Below are 22,450 nucleotides of genomic sequence, written 5' to 3'. Positions count from 1 at the left end.
ATGACAGAGATACGGCACACAAAAAACTTGATAACTAACATTTCCCACATGTTTACTTTACATCAGCACAACTTTGGAACCTACATTTTTTTTTTTGTTAGGAAGTTATAAGGGTTAAAAGTTGACCAGCGATTTCTCATTTTTACAACACCATTTTATTTTTAGGACCACATCACATTTGAAGCCACTTTGAGGGGTCTATATGATAGAAAATACCCAAAAGTGACACCATTCTAAAAACTGCACCCCTTAAGGTGCTCAAAACCACATTCAAGAAGTTTATTAACCCTTTAGGTGCGTCACAGGAATTTTTTTGAATATTTAAAAAAAAATGAACATCTAACTTTTTTTCACAAAAAAAATAATTCAGGTTCAATTTTTTTTATTTTACCAAGGGTAACAGAAGAAATTGGACTGCAAAAGTTATTGTGCAATTTGTCCTGAGTACGCTGATACCTGACAGGTGGGGGGGAACGACTGTTTCGGCGCATGGCAGAGCTCAGAATGGAAGGAGCGCCGTTTGACTTTTTCAATGCAAAATTGGCAGGAATTCAGATCGGACGCCATGTCACGTTTGGAGAGTCCCTGATGTACCTAAACAGTGGAAACCCCCTACAAGTGACCCCATTTTGGAAACTAGACCCCCCAAGGAACTTATCTAGATATGTGGTGAGAACTTTGAACCCACAAGGGGTTTACAGAAGTTTATAACGTACAGCGGTACAATTAAAAAATCATATTTTTTCCACAAAAATGATCTTTTCACCCTCAATTCTTATTTTTCCAAGGGTAACAGGACCCTAAAAGTTATTGTGCAATTTGTCCTGAGTACGCTGATACCCCACATGTGGGGGTAAACCACTATTTGGACGCATGGCAGAGCTCGGAAGGGAATCGGCGCCATTTGACGTTTTTGGCTGGAATTGAGATCGGACACCATGTCGCGATTGGAAAACCCCTGATGTACCTAAACAGTGGAAACCCCCCACAAATGACACCATTTTGTAAACTAGACCCCCCAAGGAACTTATCTAGATGTGTGGTGAGCACTTTGAACCCCCCCAGTGCTTCACAGAAGTTTATAACGCCCGGGCATGAAAATAAAAAAATCGTATTTTTTCCACAAACATGATCAGTTAGTCCCCAATTTTTTTATTTTCCCAAGGGTAACAGGAGAAATTGAACCCCAAAAGTTGTTGTCCAACTTGTCCTGAGTACGCTGACACCCCATATGTGGGAGAAAACTACTGTATGGACACACGTCAGGGCTCGGAAGGCGATTTGGCGATTTTTTTAAAATTATTTTAACACTTTTTTTATTTTTTTTTAAACTTTATTAAATAGTCCCAGGTGGGACATCACTGTCCTGTGACAGATCGCTGATCTGTCACATCACAGATCACTGTGACAGATCAGCGATCTGTCACAGGCAGTGCAGAAGGCTTCCTCATTCCTGCGCTTTGCAGGCACTGAGGAAGCCAGCTTCCTGCAGGCCCCCGAAGGCCCCCGTCGCCAACTTGGATTCGGGGGCCTGCAGGAAAGGAGCCCCCCGCAGCAGCGCTGCACATTGCGCTGCCGTGGGGGGCTCAGGGAAGCACGGAGGGAGCCCCCTCCCTGCAGATGTTTCCCTTTAACCCCCGGTACACCACGATCATGTTTGATCGTGGTGTGCAAGGGGTTAACGTGTCGGGGGCGGTCCGTGACCGCCCCTGACACATTGTGCCGGGTGTCAGCTGTGATAATCAGCTGACACCCGGCCGCGATCAGCGGCGCTCACCACGTGGGCGCCGCTGATCGCGGTAGACGTACTATCCCGTCCATGGGCATAGGGGCCCGGGTCCCATGGACGGAATAGTACGTCGGATGTCAGGAAGAGGTTAAAGACAAAAATGTCCAGGAAGGATGAGAAATCTTGAAAAATGAAATTCTCAAAGCACAGTTGTTAACAATTCCGAAAAGAGGGAAGAATAGGAAGCATTTAAGGAAACCAGGATGGATGAACACAGAATTTAAGCACATGCTAAAAAGGAAGAAAGAAATGTTTATAAAATGGAAAGAGGGAGGCATATCACAGGAAGAATATAATGCTGTCTGCAGAACCTGCAGGGCACAAATCAGATTACTAAAGCTGACAATGAATTGAGGCTTGCAAGAGATGTCAAAAGCAATAATAAAGGATTTTGGGGATATGTCCAAAGTAAAAGACAAGTCAAAGATGCTATAGGATTTTTTCAGGATGAAAATAATGAAATGGTAAGACAGGATCTTGAGAAAGCCGAACTTTTAAATTCCTATTTTGCATCTGTTTTCTCTCAGAAAGGAAATGTAACATCAACTGTTCTTCACTGTCCTATTAACAGAATAGAAGAATCCAAGATATCTATAAACAGAAAGATAGTGCGGAAACACTTAGCTAACCTAAATGAATTCAAGTCTCCAGGTCCAGATGAATTACGCCCCAGAGTGCTGAAGGAGATAGCAGAAGAAATTTTTGAACCCCTCTCCATAATCTTTGAAAATTCTTGGAGAACAGGAGAAGTCCCAGAAGACTGAAGAAGAGCAAATGTTGTTCCTATCTTCAAAAAGGGGAAGAAGGTGGACCCAGGCAACTATAGGACAGTGAGTCTGACTTCTATACCAGGAAAGATCTTTGAACAAATTATTAAACAACATGTATGTCAGTACCTGGATAAGAATGAAGTGATTAAACAGAGCCAGCATGAGTTTGTAACTAATAAGTCATGTCAGACTAACTTAATTTACTTCTATGACGGAATCACTGATCAAGGAAATGCTGTAGATATAGTATATCTTGACTTCAGCAAAGCATTTGACAAAGTATCTCATACAATCCTTACTGAAAAAATGACTAAGTATGAAATAGACAAGGCAACTGTTAGGTGGATTCATAACTGGCTTAGTGATCGGACCCATAAGAGTGGTCATAAATGGCTGCACATCCAGTTGGAAGAATGTCTCAAGTGGGGTACCACAGGGCTCTGTCCTGGGCCCTGTATTGTTCAACATCTTTATCAACGATTTAGATGAAGGAATCGAGGGTAAACTGATTAAATTTTCTGATGACACAAAGCTAGGAGGGATAGCTAATACTAGAGAAGAGAGAGAGAGGATTCAAAAAGATATAAATAAACTGGAGCAGTGGGCAGCAACTAACAGAATGATTTTTAACAGGGAAAAATGCAAAGTACTACATCTGGGCAATAAAAATGAAAAAAGCATATACAGAATGGGAGGAATAGGGCCAAGCAACAGCACATGTGAAAAAGACTTGGGTATACTAATAGATCACAGACTGAATATGAATCAACAGTGTGATGCAGCAGCAAAAAAGGCAAATGCAATTCTAGGATGTATTAACAGAAGCAAACAGTCTAGATCACGTGAAGTCATTATTTCCCTCTACTCCTCTTTGGTCAGACCTCATCTGGAATATTGTGTCCAGTTTTGGGCACCACATTTTAAAAAAGACATCAACAAACTGGAGCAAGTTCAGAAAAGAGCGACCAGAATGGTGACCGGTCTGCAAACCCTGTCTTATGAGGAAAGGTTGCAGGATTTGGGAATGTTTAGTTTGCAAAAGAGAAGACTGAGAGCAGACTTAATAGCTGTCTACAAATATCTCAAGAGCTGTCACATTGTAGAAGGATCATCTTTATTCTCATTTGCACAAGGAAAGACTAGAAGCAATGGGATGAAACTGAATGGGAGGAGACACAGATTAGATATTAGAAAAAACTTTTTGACACTTAGAGTGATCAACGAGTGGAACAGGCTGCCACTAGAAGTGGTGAGTTCTCCTTCAGTGGAAGCCTTCAAACAGAGGCTGGACAGACATCTGTCTGGGATGATTTAGCGAATCCTGCTTTGAGCAGGGGGTTGGACCAGATGGCCCAGGAGGTCCCTTCCAACTCTTATGATTCATTTCAATGGGTGAAAAACGCTGAAAGTGACTTGCTCCATTGTGCAAAAAACCATGCAACACACAAAATCCTGATGACAAAAAAAAAACTGTGTGCATGAGATTTCTGAAATCTCATAGACTTTGCTGATAGTGTAAAACGGAACTGAAAATTTGCATTAAAAAAGCTGCAAAAATGCCTAGTGTGAACTTACCCTTAGAGGGGTGATCCCTTTCCTCGGTGGTCTTTCTTGATGGAAAACAATGGAACAGGGGACATTCATTATAAGTGGAGGAAAATAATTCAGACATCAGTAACGGAAAGGCTTCATTACAGTTGCAGTAGTTAGGCTATACAGCTAACTATCCAAGAAGGTAGCAGTGATAGATCCAATGCAGAGGGGCTGTCCAGGCATATAATATCAATGACTAAATCCTTATTGTCATAAATCTGATGTGCAGTACGTGGCATCGGCCATTACACATTAAGCAGAGCTGTGATTTCCAGCTCTGTTCAAAGTTTATATCCTGCCAAACCTGATCGCAGCTGATCGATTTGAAAACCGACATGATTAATTATTATTAACATTCTTTACTATTGGTTTTCATAAAAAAATGACTATATTGATCCATACACTCTCCAGTGTGATGGTCAAACCTGCAATACAGACGTATGTATTGTTACATGTATTGTCTTGTATGTATTGTCTCTTTTTTATTATAAAATTTGTAAAAGAAAAAAAAAAGTTCCTTTCCTATGTGCAGGTAAGCTTTACCACCACTAGATGGCAGTCCAAACTTTCGGATTGATTATTATAATCTAATAATTATTATTTATTATTAAATCGCCATTTATTCCATGGCGCTTTACATGTGAGGAGGGGTATACATAATAAATACAAGTACAGTAATCTTAAACAATACAAGTCACGACTAGTACAGGGGCAGAGAGGACCAGGGAATAGCGGGGGGACAGGTGGATTAGTTGGGCAGCAGAGTTTAGAATAGATTGGAGGGGTGCGAGAGTGTTAGAGGGGAGGTCACAGAGCAGGAGGTTGCAGTAGTCAAGGCGGGAGATGATGAGGGCATGCACTAGGGTTTTGCAGATTCTTGGTTGAGGAATGCACGGATCCGTGTAGGGATCCGTGAAATATTTATGAGTTGAAGTCAGGAGGAAGTGGAAAGGGCTTGGATATGTGGCTTGAAGGAGTGATTAGTGTTGAGGATAACCCCAAGGCAGCGAGCTTGTGGGACTGGGGAGAGTGGGCAGCCGTTTAATGGATAGGTCCGTGGGGGGAAGTCGCGTGAGATCGGGGAAAGATGATGAATTCTCTTTTGTCCGTATTAAGTTTTAGAAATCTAGTGGAGAAGTAGGATGAAATAGCGGACAGACACTGAGGGATTCTGGTTAGTAGGGAGGTGATATCTGGTCCAGAGATGTAGATCTGTGTGTCACCAGCATAGAGGTGATACTGAAAGCCGTGAAATTCTATGAGCTGAACGAGGCCGAAGGAGGAGAAGAGCAGGGGCCCTAGGAATGAACCTTGCTGGACTCTGACAGATAGGGGGCGAGGTGAGGAGGTGGTGTACGAGTGGGAGACGCTGAATGTCCGGTTGGTTAGGTATGATGTGATCTAAGATAGGGCCAAGTCTGTGAAACCAAGAGATGAGAGGGTCTGTAGTGATAGGGAATGGTCCACTGTGTCAAAGGCAGAGGACAGGTCCAGGAGGAGGAGGAGGACAGAGTAGTGTCTCTTGGCCTTGGCTGTTAATAAGTCATTGGTGACCTCAGGGCAGTTTCAGTGGAGTGTTGTGGCTGGAAGCCAGATTGTAAGCTGTCAAAAATGAAGCAGGAAGAGCGGTGGGAGGACAGTCAAGATGGACGTGTTGTTGCAGTAGTTTTGAGGCATAGGGGAGAAGTGATATAGGGCGATAGCTAGATACAGAGGATGGGTCAAGAGAGGGCTTTTTGAGGATAGGTGTGACTGAGGCATGTGTAAAACTTGAAAGGAATACACCAGTTGTTAGTGATAGGTTGAAGAGATGGGTTAGGGTTGGGATGAAGACTGTGGTGAGGTTTGGGATGAAGCGGGATGGGATCGGGTCAAGTGCACAGGTGGTGAGATGTGATCTTGAGAGTGGAGTGGAGAGTCAATCTTCTGTAATGGTGGAGAAGTTGGTTTTGGAGGAGGAAGGCTGGGTTCTGCATTTTACAATCTCAGTCGAAATGTTCTTATACAGCTTTGCAAGAAATGATAAAGACGATATGAGTAATCAATAACCAGCCATTAATTGTTAACTAGGAACTGTATGAAATGAACATTCTATTAACTGAACCTGAGTCTCGGAGGGCAGGTTGAGTTACTGCACGAGCAGAATCCTGCCACTGGGATCCGGTGAGCAGAAGAGAGGGGGCCCGATACTGTGGGCCCCATACGTCAATCAGGGCAGTAATGCCCTGATGGCGGCCCTGCACCATGGTGTCATGCTGAATGTTGGCATGATGCGAGCATCCTACCGGATGTTCAGCAGAGACAATGAGCTGCGCATGTCAAAAATCACAGCTGGCATCAAGCCCTGAGGTTAGTAATGGAAAGGTGTATATCAGACACCCCCATTACTAAAAAAGTTATGGAAAAAAATACACACAGACAGAAAAATAAATTTTATTGAAAAAACACTCTCCGACACTTTTCCCGGTTCACCAATTTCTGTTTGAAAAAAAAGAAAGCCACACAGGTCCGCCGTCATCAAGGGAATCTGCCACAGTCCACCAAATCCGTCGTAGTCCACTAATGGAAAAACACAAACAGAAAAAAACAACACAATGTCACTTGTTCACCAATTTATTTTAAAAATTGTTCCCCATGCAGCATTCCCCCCCAATCCGGTGACTGTGAATGTGAATAGCAGTAAGTAACATTACTGCTAGTGATGAGCAAACGTGGTCAGATAAGGCCTCTTTCACACTTAAGTTTTTTGTATCAGTTAAAAAGGACGGATAGCGGATCCGTTTTAGTACTGATGACAACGGATGCCACCCGTCCGTCAAGATACGCCAATAATGAAAGTCAATGGGAAAAAAACGGATCCGCAAAGAAAAATGGCGGATCCGTTTTTTTTGAAAATCGGCGGATCTTGACTGATTTTCAAAAACGGAAGTGTGAAAGAGGCTTAAGGTGTTATCCGAGCATGCTTGGATACTAACCAAGTGACTTCTGCGTGCTCAAATACTATGTTCTAGTTTTCGCGCCTGCAGGTCTTGCGACTGTTCGACAGCCACAACACATGTAGAGATTACCTGTTAGGGTTCAGTCTGGGTCTGTGCAGTAAAAGGAACGAGGGACAGCTAGTGTGAGGGAAGCCCATAGAGCATTACTTGACTTTGTTAGTTGGACTTGTGGCCTAGCAGGAAATACCAGTGATCCCCCCCACACTAGGGCAATCAGGAAAGCGCCAGAATTGGCGTATCTAATGTGATGAGCAAATTCTGGGGCAGCTGCGGGTTGGTATTTTTAGGCTGGGAAGGGCCAAATAACCATGGACCTTTCCAGCCTGATAATAGCAGCCTACAGCTGTCTGCTTTACCTTTCCTGGTTATGAAACAGAGGGGGCACCCACATATTTCTTGTAAATTATTTATTTATTATCTTTACCCCCAAGAGTGGTTTGCATGTTAATGACAAGGCCAATTTTTACAATTCTGACCACTGTCCCTTTATGAGGTAATAACTCTGGAGGAACGCTTCCATGGATCCTGGTGATTCTGACATTATTTTCTCATGAAATATTGTACCTCATGATAGTGGTAAAATTTATTTGAATTTTTATGCCCTTAAATAACAGAGATATGTCACACAAAATACTTAATAAGTAACATTTCCAACATGTTTACTTTACATCAGCACAATTTTGGAACCAAAATTTTCTTTTGTTAGGAAGTTATAAGGGTTAAAAGTTAAACAGCGATTTCTCATTTTTACAACACCATTTTTTTGGGGGGACCACATCACATTTGAAGTCACTTCGAGGGGTCTATATGATAGGAAATACCCAAAAGTGACGCCATTCTAAAAATTCCACCCCTCCCGGTGCTCAAAACCACATTCAAGAAGTTTATTAACCCTTCAGGTGCTTCACAGTAGTTTTTGGAATTTTTAACAAAAAATGAACATTTAACTTTTTCACAAAAAATTTATTCAGATCCAATTTTTTTGATTTTCCCAAGTGTAATGGGAGAAATTGGACCCCAAAAGATGTTGTGCAATTTGTCCTGAGTGCGCCGATACCCCATATGTGGGGGTAAACCACTGTTTCGTCGCATGGCGGAGCTTGGAAGGGAAGGAGCGCCCTTTTACTTTTTCAATGCAAAATTGGCTGGAATTAAGATCAGATTTTTGGGAGGCAGAAAGAGCAAAAAACAATTCATGAATTTCTTTTTTTTGGGGGGGGAGGGGGTTTATACCATTCCGTGTATGGTAAAATTGATAAGGCAGTTTTATTCTTTGGGTCAGTATGATTACAGAGACACCTCATTTATATAGTTTTTTATGTTTTGGCGCTTTTGCGGCTCGTTTTTTGCGGGACAAGATGACGTTTTAAGCGGTACCATTTTTATTTATATCCATCTTTTTGATTGCGTATTATTCCACTTTTTGTTCGGCAGTATGATGATAGATCTTTTTTTTGCCTTTTTTAATGGTGTTCACTAAAGGGGTTAACTAGTGAGACAGTTTTATAGGTCTTGTTGTTGTGGACACGGTGATGCCAAATATGTGTACTTTTATTGTTTAGATTTTTTTCTTCATTCAAATATTTATTTAGTGATAGAATATACAGGGTGGGCCAATGATATGGATACACCTAAATAAAATGGGAGTGGTTGGTGACCCAGATCAGCGCGCTGAATTTGCAGAATGGGCAAAACAAAAATTGGAATAGGACCCTCAATTTACACAGAACATTATGTTTAGTGATGAGGCAAACTTTTTTGGGTGGGCCATTTATATGGATACACCTAAATAAAATGGGAATGGTGACCGTTTTCTTGCGTAGGGTTTCTTGCATTGAAATCTGCTGCAATGACCCGGGTACTGCGTTCACCAGACATCAACACAATTTCTATCCGCTCCTTACGTGTTAACCTCTGCGACATGTCAATAGCTGTAAACAAAGAGAACCTTGTAAATAACTCATGAAAGACTAAAGTTGTGATAAAACCAAGCACACCCTTTGTTTTTCTTGTGAAATTAGCAATAAGCTTGATGTGTCACATGACCCTCTTCCCATTGAAAAGAATAAAGTTGGAACCAAAATGACCACCATGGTCACCACCCATCTTGAAAAGTTTTCCCCCTCCCATATAGTAATGTGTCACAAGCAGGAAGTTGATATCACCAACCATTCCCATTTTATTTTGGTGTATTTATATAAATGGCTCACACTGTATATTGATTTTTTATTTTTTATTCTATTTTTAAATATTTTTTCAATTATTTAAAAATATTTTTTTAATTTTTCCTAACATTTACACTTTGTCCCACTATGGGACAATCATTTTTTTGCAGGCTGATCGCTTCTATAGCATCCTGATGAAACAGCATCTGCATGCCATAGAAGCTGTCAGTGCTGCACTGTGCATGATCAACAAGTTTCCCAGCTCTGGTAACCCACCATGGCAACAATCGGGACCCCATGTTACGCTGCGGGGTCTCTGATATAAAGACAGAGGGGCTATTAGCACTGTGTCGGCTCCCGGAATGCTGCGATCTTGTTTGATCACAGTATTTTGGGGGTTAAAGTGCCGGGAGCGTTCTGTGACCGCTCCTGGCACCTAATGCCGGGTTTCAGCTGTTAGAATCAGCTGACACCCGGCTGCGATCGGCCACGTACTCCCCGTGAGCGCGGCCGATCTCGATGAAGTAATGATCTGTCCATGGTCAAATTGGCCCAGGGCACGTGGACGGAATATTACATCCAATGTCAGAAAGGGGTTAAACAAGGCTAAAGATCCTTCAGAGCCAACTTTAGAGTTTATTATATCTATTCTATCTATATCTGTATATAACATTGCTTTATTAGTTTGTAAACTAGTTTTAAATTACATAGTGAATTATAGTATGTAAAAGATGATGTTAAGAACACATTGCATATGCATGTCGCACAGATGTCATACGGATACTGGGGGAGAAAACAAATTGCACACTGGCATGGCATAAGTTCAGCCATACGGATTCCACTTGTCCAACTTTTCTGAAGCAACATCAGATCAATATTTTATACAGGAGTGTGAATGAGCCCTTATACCCAGTATACAGGACAGGAGAACCCGTACTGTGCAGTGTATATATACATGGAATAAGGGCTCATGCACACAAACGTATAAATTGGGTGTGTGCTATTCGATATTTTATTTTTATCAGGTTTTTTCTTTTTATCAGATACTATTGAATGAGGAAGTGCAATATTTTTTTCCCATACTGACTCGGTATGAGAAAAAAAGCTCAATATATAAATATTACCCACTATGTTAACACCGCACTATAGCTATATACATGACACAGGACAGGATACACCTAGAATGGTGTATATACGGCTACATCACATAGGAGACGCCGAGACTGCTGTGTATACATATTACACACACAATAATGGCCTAAAGTGTTGGAACCCTTGAAATTGTTCCAGAAACTGAAGTTTTGACAAAATTGTTGGCACCCTCATCTTAATACTTGGTTGCACACCCTTTGGAAACAATAACTGCAATCAGTGGCTTCCCATAACCATCAAGAGCTTCTTACACCTCTCAACTTGAATTTTGGACCACTCTTTCATGCAAAAATCCTGACAGGGCGCAGTCCATAAAGCATAGCTTTTTGCTAAATAAAAGTATTTAGAAAACTGTTTATTATTTTTGTATTTATTTATTTTATTACATTTCTCGGAGAACCCCTTTAAGGCCAAAACCAGTTGTGCCCATAAGTCGTGAGAAGCCTATTTCATGTATAGAGCATCGGCTGTAGGTGGCTGCCGGTTATGAGGTCACGGAATGTTGTGACATCACGATGACATAGAATCAACTGCCGAACGGAACTTCTCTGAGGGTTTCAGTTAGTGGAGTGTAAGTAACATCATTTATATTAGCTCCTGATTTGTGTCCTATTATATCCCATGTGTCTGTGACTCTCGCTCCTGATTTATGTCCTATTATATCCCATGTGTCTGTGACTTTAGCTCCTGATTTGTGTCCTATTATATCCCATGTGTCTGTGACTCTCGCTCCTCATTTCCCTCATTCTCTAATATCTCAACTTTATTTTTTGCTAATGTTTAAACTGTGTCATCTATGTAACCGGCCTTCTCTCTTTGTATCCTCCACCATCCATGTGAACAATACAGTGCAATGTATAGATTAGGTATAATTAGGAATATAGAAATAACTACCATTAATATTTAATTTTTACCATTTTGTAACAGTTACATAACATTTAGAGGGTCTAAGGGGTAACGTTGTCCCTTGTGGAGGCGCCAAGTTGGTGTGGGCAGGCGCCAAGTAATGCTCCTCTGGGAATTTTAATATGCAGGGTGCCTGTTCAGAGGAAGAGGACAGGAGCTCTAGCGCCACCTATTGGCGATAGCTTTGTGCTAATAAGGAGTAAAAAATCCAAAGTACTTGATTGTAAATGCAGCTTCTGGTTTGGTTTCCTATCCAAAGTCATGTGCCAAGGCTCATGAAAGGGCCGATATTGACTTTTAGGATTGCCTCCTCTAATGGGTGGCTCTAGAACTCCTGTCCTCTTCCTCTGTGAAGAGGCTATGTGCTTTATATTTAGGTGATTACATTGATAAAGTTTTGATTTAAGGTAAAGAATCTAAGAGGGTTGTACAAGATTTGAAAAATTCTGTCTCTTTTCTTCAAAAAACAGCGCCACACCTGTCTGTTGGTTGTGTCCGGGATTACAGTTCAGCTCTATTCATCTCTATGAAGCCGAGTTACAATGCCAAACACAAGCCGTGGACAGGTGCGGCGCTGTTTTTAGAAGGAAGCAGTTATGTTTTTCCAGTCCTGCACAATCCCTTAAAACCCTATTTCATGGATATGGGATTGGTTGTAGGTTTTTGTCACTCCTGACAGTTACTGCTGTTACTGGGGATTAGTAATCCATGAAATGGGATGACATCACACAGTGACATCATGGTGCCTGCCGAGGGGACACTCACTAGAGGGCTGCAGTCGGGAGTAAAGTGGAAGGAAACGTTGTATTAGCCTCTTTTTTGTGTCCTTTATTATGTTCTGATAGGTTCTCCTTTATCTATAGGTGTTAACCCTGTAATGTCAGGACATCACTTCCCTTTAATAATGGAATCGTTATGTAGTTAATCCCTGCAATTCTTTACAAATATCAAAACAGGAATGAAATACAATGTCTGCTATAATTCTTTTTTTTCTATTATTTTATAGTTTATGAGCGAGAATCTAGTGAGGAGAATGAGGTAAATGCTTACTTACCCTAAATCTGCAATTTCTCTGATACACTGGAGCCACTGGATGGCGGAGAGTCACCTTCCATGTCACCCGTAATCTCCTGCAATTCTGCTTCCCACAGGGAAACATTGCAGCTCCATGTCAGAATGACCGGGTAACTCTATTACCGCCGAGCATTAGCCGAAGGGCAAGTTCAGATGTGGCAGATTTAGTGTCCCATTTTTGGGAAATTCATTCATGGTGGGAGGAAATTGTGGGCCCCCTTCACACGTCCATATAATACCAATACCGGAAAAAATAGTATCGGTGTCATCAGTGTTTTGGATCAGTGTACTGTCAGTGTGCCATCAGTGTACTGTCAGTGTGTCATCAGTGTACTGTCAGTGTGTCATCAGTGTACTGTCAGTGTGTCATCAGTGTACTGTCAGTGTGTCATCACTGAGCTATCAATGTGCCATCAGTGTACTGTCAGTGTAGTATCAGTGTACTGTCAGTGTGTCATCAGTGTACTGTCAGTGTGGAATCAGTGAGCCATCAGTGTGTCATCAGTGTACTATCAGTGTAGTATTTGTGTACTGTCAGTGTAGTATCAGTGAGCCATCTGTGTACTGTCAGTGTAGTATCAGTGTACTGTCAGTGTAGTATCAGTGTACTGTCAGTGTAGTATCAGTGAGCCATCAGTGTGTCATCCTTGAGAAAGCTCAAAGCGTTATTTTGTTATTAGAGTACACACTATTTAGAAACCAATTCTCCACCAATTGTGATATTTTACAAATTGTTAAAATATAAACTTTAATTAAATAGTATAAAAATGGAGTAATTACTCCCATATTACTCTAATTAGTGTTTTTTTGTATAAATATTTTTTCTAGTATTGCATTAAAGATTACATTTTAATGATTTGTAAAGTACCACAGTTGGCGATAACTTGGTGTCATTAGTGTGTCCCCAGTGTCACCCGAGTGCTATCAGTGTATCATCAATGATTCGTCAGTGGGTCACCCGTGTGCCATCCATGTGACATCCGTTTTTTTCCAGTATGGCTTTATAAAAATCAATTCCAAAGCTTCTATACTTGCAGTGTTAAATATACACGGACTGCACATGGATGACACATGGATGCCATTCGTGTGCTATATGTGTTGTACATGGACCCATAGACTGGTATTGGCCTCTGTCATCTGTGCTGCTGGTAAAACGCGGACATATGAGCAGCCCTATAGGTTGTAATGGGTACGTGTGGATATATGTCTCCAGTACGGGTGAAAACGGCTGCCAGACGCCCTGGAGACACGTACATGTGAACAGGGCCTTACACTACGCCAGGTTTCTGACATACAACAGTTGTACATTTTAGTGACCATTGATGATCTGTTATCAGCTATGGAGCAGATACAATAATTCCTAATTGTCTTCCTTCTCTTCAGTAGGATGACGTTAGAAGAGGAGTACAAGGAGTTCCTGCATGAGCTGTATGTATATCATATAACTGGGATTATTGATCCTCCTGGACTCTCCCTGTAATGATCCACCACAGAGATGTTCCCTATGAGTCTGCATTGGTTATATTAAGGCTCAATAGTATCATTCCTCTTCCTACCATCATGGTGACTGTGTATGTGTAATATTATTCATTCTGTTTTCTTTTTCTTTAATAGATGGAGAGTCAGCATAGAGCTATGGGAGGTAGAATTCGAGTATGTATCTTATTATATCTTCCACCTTCATATAGGAGTAGTATGTGTCCCAATAAGGGAAGGACTCCATGGTGGTGATATCATGGCGTTACTGCTCCCACTCAGGGGCATTTACACTGTTTCCATAAGAAGGATGACATTGCTTTCAATAATAAAGAACTTAGACCCAAATTAATTCTTCATACTGTTCCTCATCCCTTTTATTCGTAGAATAACAATACGGTCAGGAGCCAATTACAGTAATGCCCCAAATTTATCCGGACTCTTGACCAACCAAATGTTGTCTTGGAGCCTGAGATTAAAGGATCATCCTTCTGTGTAGCACAATCTATGTGATGGCAGAGCTGGAGAGATTCTGGAGGTTATGTCCATGCTGTTATCTGAGGGACAGGTTATATACATCGTGGCCCAGATTCATCACCACCTTTGTGTCCACTTTATGTCTACTTTTGTGTGTTGGCACCTTTTTTTGTTGTTTTTTACCCTTTTCATTATTTGCACCTTTTTTAAGTCAATTTTACATGTGCTCGCCTTTTTTCTAATTTTTGCTGCTTTGTGGCTGTTTTTTAACAATTCCAGATATTTTCACCTGATTTGGCACAGATTCTCTCTAGTCTCCTTCTTCCTCCCTCTGGTGTGTTTTTCAGTACTCCAAAATATGAGACCAAACATCACAAACGCAGTTCAAAAGACGAAAAAAGCCTATTTTTTACTTTGCGACAAATTCATGAATCACGCACATTATTTTGATGAATTCTGTGCCAAAACAGCAACAAATACCACAAGACATATAAGGAAAGTGACTTATAAAAAGCCACAGATGATGAGCCAGTGTGTTATGATTCTAACCAGAGCTGTATGTTCTCTTATAGGAAAAACAAATTTGGAAGAGCATCCCGCGCGCCTACCCTGGAGACCATCTTGTAAGTTGGTATTATAAACAGAGTCATATTTCTGAGCTGTTCCCTCAGATATACTATTGTCATAATCAATGTACTGTATCTACAAGGGGAAATGATGTAAGAAAGAGTTGGATTTCACATCCCCTCATTGTCACTGTGCCACCATCAGCAGACACAGGCACGCTCATGTATAAATACTCTTCTAAGACAAAGTATCAGTGTGACCCTTCACAGCCAATCAGAATCCAGATTTCAACATCTCAATTTCCTTTAAAATGAAGAGCAGTGATCTGGTTGATTGCTGTGAGTGTGACGAGCGTCAGCTTACGCTGAGTCGTTTTTCCTTTTAGAGTGGACCCTCTGGGCCGTGGCACTCACCTAGGGCGAGCGAACCTAGTGAGAACCCACCCCCTGTACAGGGAGTGTCAGGGGCAAGACCAAGGGGGTGAGCCACCACGGCAGCTGGACCAGACGGCCAGCTCAGGGAGACACTATTGAGTGTCTAGCAACAGGACGAACAGGAAACGAAACATAAAGCGAAGTCACAGGATTTCATCAGCAAACGTGGTTACACATTTTAATCAGATACAAGGCAAAAACAGAGAATCAGATGCAGGGCACCAACGGTGAAACACGGCAAGGTGCGAGCAAGGGCACGCCTAAAGTTCAGACATATCACGTGCAGAAAACATACCGGAGTCCAGGGCAGGGTACGTGTTAGGGATCACACGATTTCCATCGAGGGATGCGTGCTAGGACACGCCAGAGTCCAAGACAAGGTGCACGCCGAGAGACACGCCAGAGTCCAAGGCAGGGTGCGTGCAAGGAGACACGCCAGGATCCAAGACAGGGTGCGATGGCATCGGACTCCGGACTACTGGCAACGACCGACAGGATCCAGGCATCAGGCTACGGAAATCAGGTCCGGACATCAGGCCGCAGTAATCTGGTTCCGGACCTCTGGCAGCGGTCGGCAGGTTTCGGGAATCCGGCAGGCAAGCCAGGGTTCAAGGCAGGGTGCGTGCTTGGAGACACACCAGGGTTCATTCAAGGACGGAGGCCTGCGCATGCAAAGGGCACGCCAGGGACAGGTTTAAGGATGGAGGTCTGTGCGTGTAGAGGGACACGCCAGAGAAAGGTACAGAGCAGAGTCCTGCGCTTGCGAAGGAACACGCCAGGGTCAGGTTCACGGACGGAGGCCTGCGCATGCCGAGGAGCATGCCAGGGACAGAATTTAAAAGCAGAGTCCTGCGCATGCAGAGAGGCACGCCAGGGTCAGGATTCAAGACATGGTACAGACTAGGACCTGTGCGTGCTAGAGGGCACGACAGGGTACATGGCAAAACCTGCGCGTACTTTTAGAGAAGCACGGGGAGGTATGCCAAGGGCAGGCGAGGACCTGCGTGTGCTATAGAGAGCACGTAGAACAGAGTGCAGAAACAGCGTGAAGTGCAAGGAAGCACAGAGAGCACGGCTGAGGCACTGGCTAGCTGATCGGTCTGCAGCACTAACAAGCGGGCAAGACTCCAGCGAACCCGGCTGAGGCATAGCAGGCGACACAGCTGTCACTGACCGACGAGCACGGCTGAGGCACAAGCAGGCGGGCACGACTAGGGCGGGCACGGCTGAGGCACAAGCAGGAGGCTAGGAAGGCCAGGTGCATGCAAAGGGCACACGAAGCAACAAAGCAAGGCAAAGCAAGAAACAAGACAAGGCTAGGCGAGAAACAAGGCAAGACATGGTGTGGAACATAGGCAGAAACAGAGCCAGGTCAGAGCAAGAACAGAGCTAGCAGCGGAGCGTAGGCCGAAGCCCAGAGCTGGGCCAAGGCAGAGCCTTGGGACTAGCGTGGAAATGTGCAAGAGAGCACGATAGGACAGAGTCTAGCAACGGAGCGTAGGCCGAAGCCCAGAGCCAGGTCATGGCAGAGCCTTGAGACTAGACATGGAAATGTGCAAGAGAGCACCAAAGGGCAGAGTACTCAAAACCAGGCAGAGACAAGAAACATGAGAAGTACTACAAGGCTCAAAATTGCAAAGATCAGACATGGCAAAACAGGCTAAAGCAGAGAACAGCAGAGGTACTACAAGGCAAGGCAAGGACAAACATGGCACGAGAGACAACACAAGACATGGCACGAGACAGGAGTCAGAGTACAAGCACAGAGCGTGTGCAGAGACACACGACAGAGCAAAGTGTAGGGGCACAGAATACAGGAGCGACCCAGCAGGCCAAGCAGCCATGCAGGGAAGCAACACGATACTCAGGCCCTGACCATAGGGAGGGGCGGTCTGATATAGCACCATAGCACCAGTACTTCCGGGTCAGGACCTGGGAGGAACTTTGTGTTCAGATCCTCCAGGATCATAGAGAGCATCGCTAGAACAGCCTGGGTAGAACCATAGAGGAGGTCACATGATCAGAGGTTTCCAGGAATACAGCGGATTGCAGAATCAAAGCAGGGCTGGAACATAGAAGTCACATGATTAGGTGTTCCAGGAATACAGCGGATTGCAGAACCAGACAGAGATGGATGGTTACCCAGCAACAGCCATGAGTTAAGGCGCGCGTGCACATTGCTCCAGGCATCTTGCGGCATGACAGACATGGCGGACAGTAACACGGACACTTTTTCTTAGAGAGATTTTTACTGATCATGCCTGGGAGTTTTATGAAACCATTTATGTCCTCCATACACAGTCTACTATAAATTGCAGCCTTCATTCTGCTAATAGTTGGCAACTGGAGGATAACAGTGACGATGGATAGAAATTCAGAAGTTTTTAGAGAAATTTCTCATATAAAATGAGTAATTGTAAAAACAATGGCAGTTTACGAGAATTGCTAAATAATGTCTGTTATATATCCAATAGTGAGGAGGAAGAAGAGAAGGAGGATGACGAGGAGGAGGAGGATGACGAGGAGGAGGAGAAGAAGGAGGATGACGAGGAGAAGGAGGAGGACGAGGAGGAGGAGGAGAAGAATGAGGATGACGAGGAGGAGGAGGAGGATGATGAGGAGGATGACGAGGAGAAGGAGGATGACGAGGAGAAGGAGGATGACGAGGAGAAGGAGGATGACGAGGAGAAGGAGGATGACGAGGAGAAGGAGGATGACGAGGAGAAGGAGGATGACGAGGAGAAGGAAGAGGACGAGGAGAAGGAGGAGGAGAAGGAGGATGACGAGGAGGAGAAGGAGGATGACAAGGATGACGAAGAGGAGGAGGAGGAGGATGACGAGGAGGAGAAGGAGGATGAGGAGGATGACGAGGAGGAGGAGGAGAAGAAGGATGACGAGGAGAAGGAGTCGGAGGAGGAGAAGGAGAAAGAGGAGGATGACGAGGATGACGAAGAGGAGGAGGAGAAGGAGGATGAGGAGAAGGAGGATGACGAGGAGGAGGAGGAGAAGGAGGATGACGAGGAGGAGGAGAAGGAGGAGAAGGAGGATGACGAGGAGGAGGATGATGACGAGGAGGAGGAGAAGGAGGATGACGAGGAGAAGGAGGAGAAGGAGGATGACGAGGATGATGAAGAGGAGGAGAAGGAGGATGACGAGGAGGAGAAGGAGTCGGAGGAGGAAAAGGAGAAGGAGGATGACGAGGAGGAGGAGGAGAAGGAGGATGACGAAGAGGAGGAGGAGAAGGAGGATGAGGAGGATGACGAGGAGGAGGAGAAGGAGGATGACGAGGAGGAGGAGGATGACGAGGAGGAGGATGATGAAGAGGAGAAGGAGGATGACGAGAAGGAGGAGGAAAAGGAGGAAGAAGAGGTGGATAAGTTTAATGCCACATCAGAATGCAGCAATGAGGATATCAGCTTGTAAGTAGACAGATAGTGAGATTATAATGTATTCGCCAACACTCCCAGAACATCTCCGAGTCTCCTGGAAAAAAATGTACTCAAGAATACATGGATAGCAGTTATATCCAGTCAGATAACTTTATCCATAGGCTTCCTAAGCATTAATTCTTGGCAGGTTGTTAAAAATGGGGGGATCCCATTCCATATTTTTTAATTATTTTTTTAAATGCCGTTGGGACCCCTCTATTGTTGATAACCAGCTTTGCTAAAGCTGACAGCTAAATGTTGCAGCTCGCAGCTGTCAGTTTTACCATACTGGTAATCAAAAATAGAAAGACTTCACATCATTTTTTTAAAAAAATTGTATTTATTTATAGTGCAGGCACTGACTGATGAATACTCCCATCAACGACACCTGATCTTGCTGTTATTAGCGGCAGCAGGCTTGGCTGCTGGGAATAGTACTCTCTAATCAGCCGACGCCTCTATGAACAGAGGTAAACTTTCATAGCTGGTGTTGGAAACCGCAGCTCTCTAACTGATCACAGACAGTGTTTGCTGTGCTGTGCTGCAAATGACAGCATGGCAAACAATGGGTGTTCGGGCATACCATGCATCTGAATGGGGTCTAGGTTCGGTTTCGGGTACTGTTCTGGTACCCAAACCGAGCTTTTTTTTTAACCGTTTGGCATAACACGCAGGACCCAAACATCCAGAGGTTCACCCATCACTAATTGTGACATTATCATAGGACATTACACAGGACAATATCACTGTATAAATTCTCATAGACTGATCAGAATGATGATGTGAATTGTATGAGTCTCAATTTGTTTGTTTGGATTTTTTAAGACACAAACATAAATGGTGGATGCCAAAATGCTATAGAAGAAAGAACCAGACCACTGTCAAAAACATGTAAGTATTTAACCCTTCCCACAAATGGATGTGCCCTTATGTCCTAAACGCTGTCTTCTAGATGCAAAATTATACAATGATTTGTCCTGGTAGTTACACAGGCAGATCAGTCCGCTTGCAAGTGCATCTGAACTGTATTCAATGAGCTAATACTTGATATTGATATATTTATTTGTGATCACTTTTTCTTTTTCTCCAGCAGCAAAAGTGATAGAGAAACAGAGAGACATCCAACAAAGTAAGGAAAAGCTTCCCCCATTGTTGTATGTGACATGTTGTTACACTAAGGCCCATAATATGGGTAGATATACTTTGTGTCTTCCCTTTATACTATATTGTTCAGTATATTTTTAATGGAAGATATCAACACCTTCCCTTCCTTTCTTCCCCATTCTATACAGCTGGCTCCTCCGAGCTTTTACCTGCTGCTTCAGCAGAGCGGGAACACAATAAATAAAATGTAAGTATAATTTTTTTATTGAAAGATTTACAAACTCTAAGCGGTATCATCAGTTTGCTATATATAGAAAAAGAAAGAGGGGAGACACAAAGCGCAATAGGGTCTTATCCCACGTATCACAAAGATGAGACACCAAGAAAACTGCTCACCTGGTGCAGGTGAATACAGGCATGTAAAGATGGCGGCTGCCGCAGATCCACAGGTCGATCCACGACCTTATGAAGAGATATGCTTAGTAGGAAGTGTGGATTATCTCCGCGCTGCCGCAATAGATTAATTCCAGAAATTATTGAAATATTCCAGTGGCTTATTCAACGCATTTCGGTGTTCCAATGACCCCTTCGTCAGGAAATACCACATACAATATGAAGAGACAAGGTGCTTGCAAGGTTTAAGCACATGCTAAATTCAAAAAATGGCGCCTAACGATCAAATGACTCATGATGTCACAGTTCATGGTTGACAAAAGGTTAACACGTCTTTATCGGTATAGAATTAAACATATACATTAAGGATCCCTTTCTTAATCATTAATTCATTTCTATTCACAGATTAACGGGTAACAACTGAAAAATTATTTAAAGAAAAAAAATAAAGAAATGAGTGGATCCCAGCTTTCTTCAAAAAAGAAGATATGGACGAGAACCTGCGGAGCAGAAACACATTAAAATCATTTTTATTATTAATAAATATTTTAAACATCTAAGTGAACTGTGTCCATTAATAATTATGAATATAAAGTGAGCGTTTTTACCATGTAAAATAAATCAATTTCCCAGTACAAACAATATAAAAAAGAGGAAGACAATATAAAAAGGGAGGGGGATTTTTTCTGTTCGAAGCTCTAGAGCAGGGGTCCCCAACCACCTGTCCGCGGCCCAGCACCGGTCCGTTGCGGTGCTCTTGCCGGTCCGCGGACTGCTGTGGTGTAGCAGCTGATACCCTGTCATCCCTATCGGCGCGGCAGCGTCTTCCAGCGCTGATCGGTCACGTGCTACCGCTCATTTAAGGTCATGAATATGGACGCCACTCATCTCCCATAGGGGTGGCGTCCATATTCATAGACCTTAATGAGCGGTAGCACATGACCGCTCCTCACAGGAAGAAGCTGTAGTGCCGCGAGATGCAGGGATGCGCAGCGACGGGAAGGAAGTTCAGCGATAGCGACGTGAGGGGTAAGTATGATGGGGGAGCCCAGCCATACATACCTGGTTGGGAGCAGAGCCATAAATACCTGGCAGGGAGAGTGGGAGCGGAGCCATAAATACCTGGGAGGGAGAGTGGGAGCGGAGCCATAAATACCTGGGAGGGAGAGTGGGAGCGGAGCCATATATACAAGGGAGGGAGAGTGGGAGCGGAGCCATATATACAAGGGAGGGAGAGTGGGAGCGGAGCCATATATGCAAGGGAGGGAGAGTGGGAGCGGAGTCATAAATACATGGGAGGGAAAGTGGGAGCGGAGCCATATATACAAGGGAGGGAGAGTGGGAGCGGAGCCATATATACAAGGGAGGGAGAGTGGGAGCGGAGCCATATATACAAGGGAGGGAGAGTGGGAGCGGAGCCATTTATACATGGGAGGGAGAGTGGGAGCGGAGCCATAAATACCTGGGAGGGAGAGTGGGAGCGGAGCCATAAATACCTGGGAGGGAGAGTGGGAGCGAAGCCATAAATACATGGGAGGGAAAGTGGGAGCGGAGCCATAAATGCCTGGGAGGGAGAGTGGGAGCGGAGCCATAAAGACATGAGAGGGAGAGTGGGAGCGAAGCCATAAATACATGGGAGGGAGCCATAAATACAAGGGAGGGAGAGTGGGAGCGGAGCCATAAATACATGGGAGGGAGCCATAAATACAAGGGAGGGAGAGTGGGAGCGGAGCCATAAATACATGGGAGGGAGGCATAAATACAAGGGAGGGAGAGTGGGAGCGGAGCCATAAATACATGGGATGGAGGCATAAATACAAGGGAGGGAGAGTGGGAGCGGAGCCATAAATACATGGGAGGGAGAGTGGGAGCAGAGCCATAAATACAAGGGTACAATTTTTCTTAAGTGCTCAATGCTCCATTTCCTTGTAGGTTCCAATCATCATTAGCAGTGACGGTCATCAGTAGAAGTAGGCCAGTGCTCCCACTGAAACAGAGAAACAAGCCAGGTGCTCCCACTCATTCAAAACCTATGGTGAGTTGAGTCACATTATAAATGTTATAATTAAAGTATGCACTGCTAAACTACAACCGCATCCATAGCCCCGCCCCTTATGACCAAA

The 22,450-nt window shown here is 43.7% G+C and overlaps 1 protein-coding gene across 1 annotated transcript; it reads left to right on the top strand.

The window, feature by feature from the left end:
- The first annotated feature begins 11,925 nt into the window (after positions 1–11,925).
- LOC141095494 (uncharacterized) lies at positions 11,926–20,887 on the top strand. The gene is made up of 8 exons (XM_073581527.1): positions 11,926–12,412; positions 13,832–14,101; positions 14,974–15,024; positions 17,877–18,821; positions 19,656–19,721; positions 19,921–19,959; positions 20,123–20,181; positions 20,733–20,887. Exons 2-7 carry the CDS (start codon positions 14,022–14,024, stop codon positions 20,172–20,174), a joined length of 1,233 nt encoding a protein of 410 aa, XP_073437628.1. The 5' UTR covers positions 11,926–12,412; positions 13,832–14,021; the 3' UTR covers positions 20,175–20,181; positions 20,733–20,887.
- Positions 20,888–22,450: the final 1,563 nt, after the last annotated feature.

Source organism: Dendrobates tinctorius, unplaced genomic scaffold (assembly GCF_039654945.1).
Source record: "Dendrobates tinctorius isolate UK_male_01 unplaced genomic scaffold, ASM3965494v1 ptg000070l, whole genome shotgun sequence".
NCBI lineage: Eukaryota > Metazoa > Chordata > Amphibia > Anura > Dendrobatidae > Dendrobates > Dendrobates tinctorius.
The sequence above is the reverse complement of the archived record's forward strand: the minus strand, read 5'-3'. Positions and strand labels throughout refer to the sequence as shown.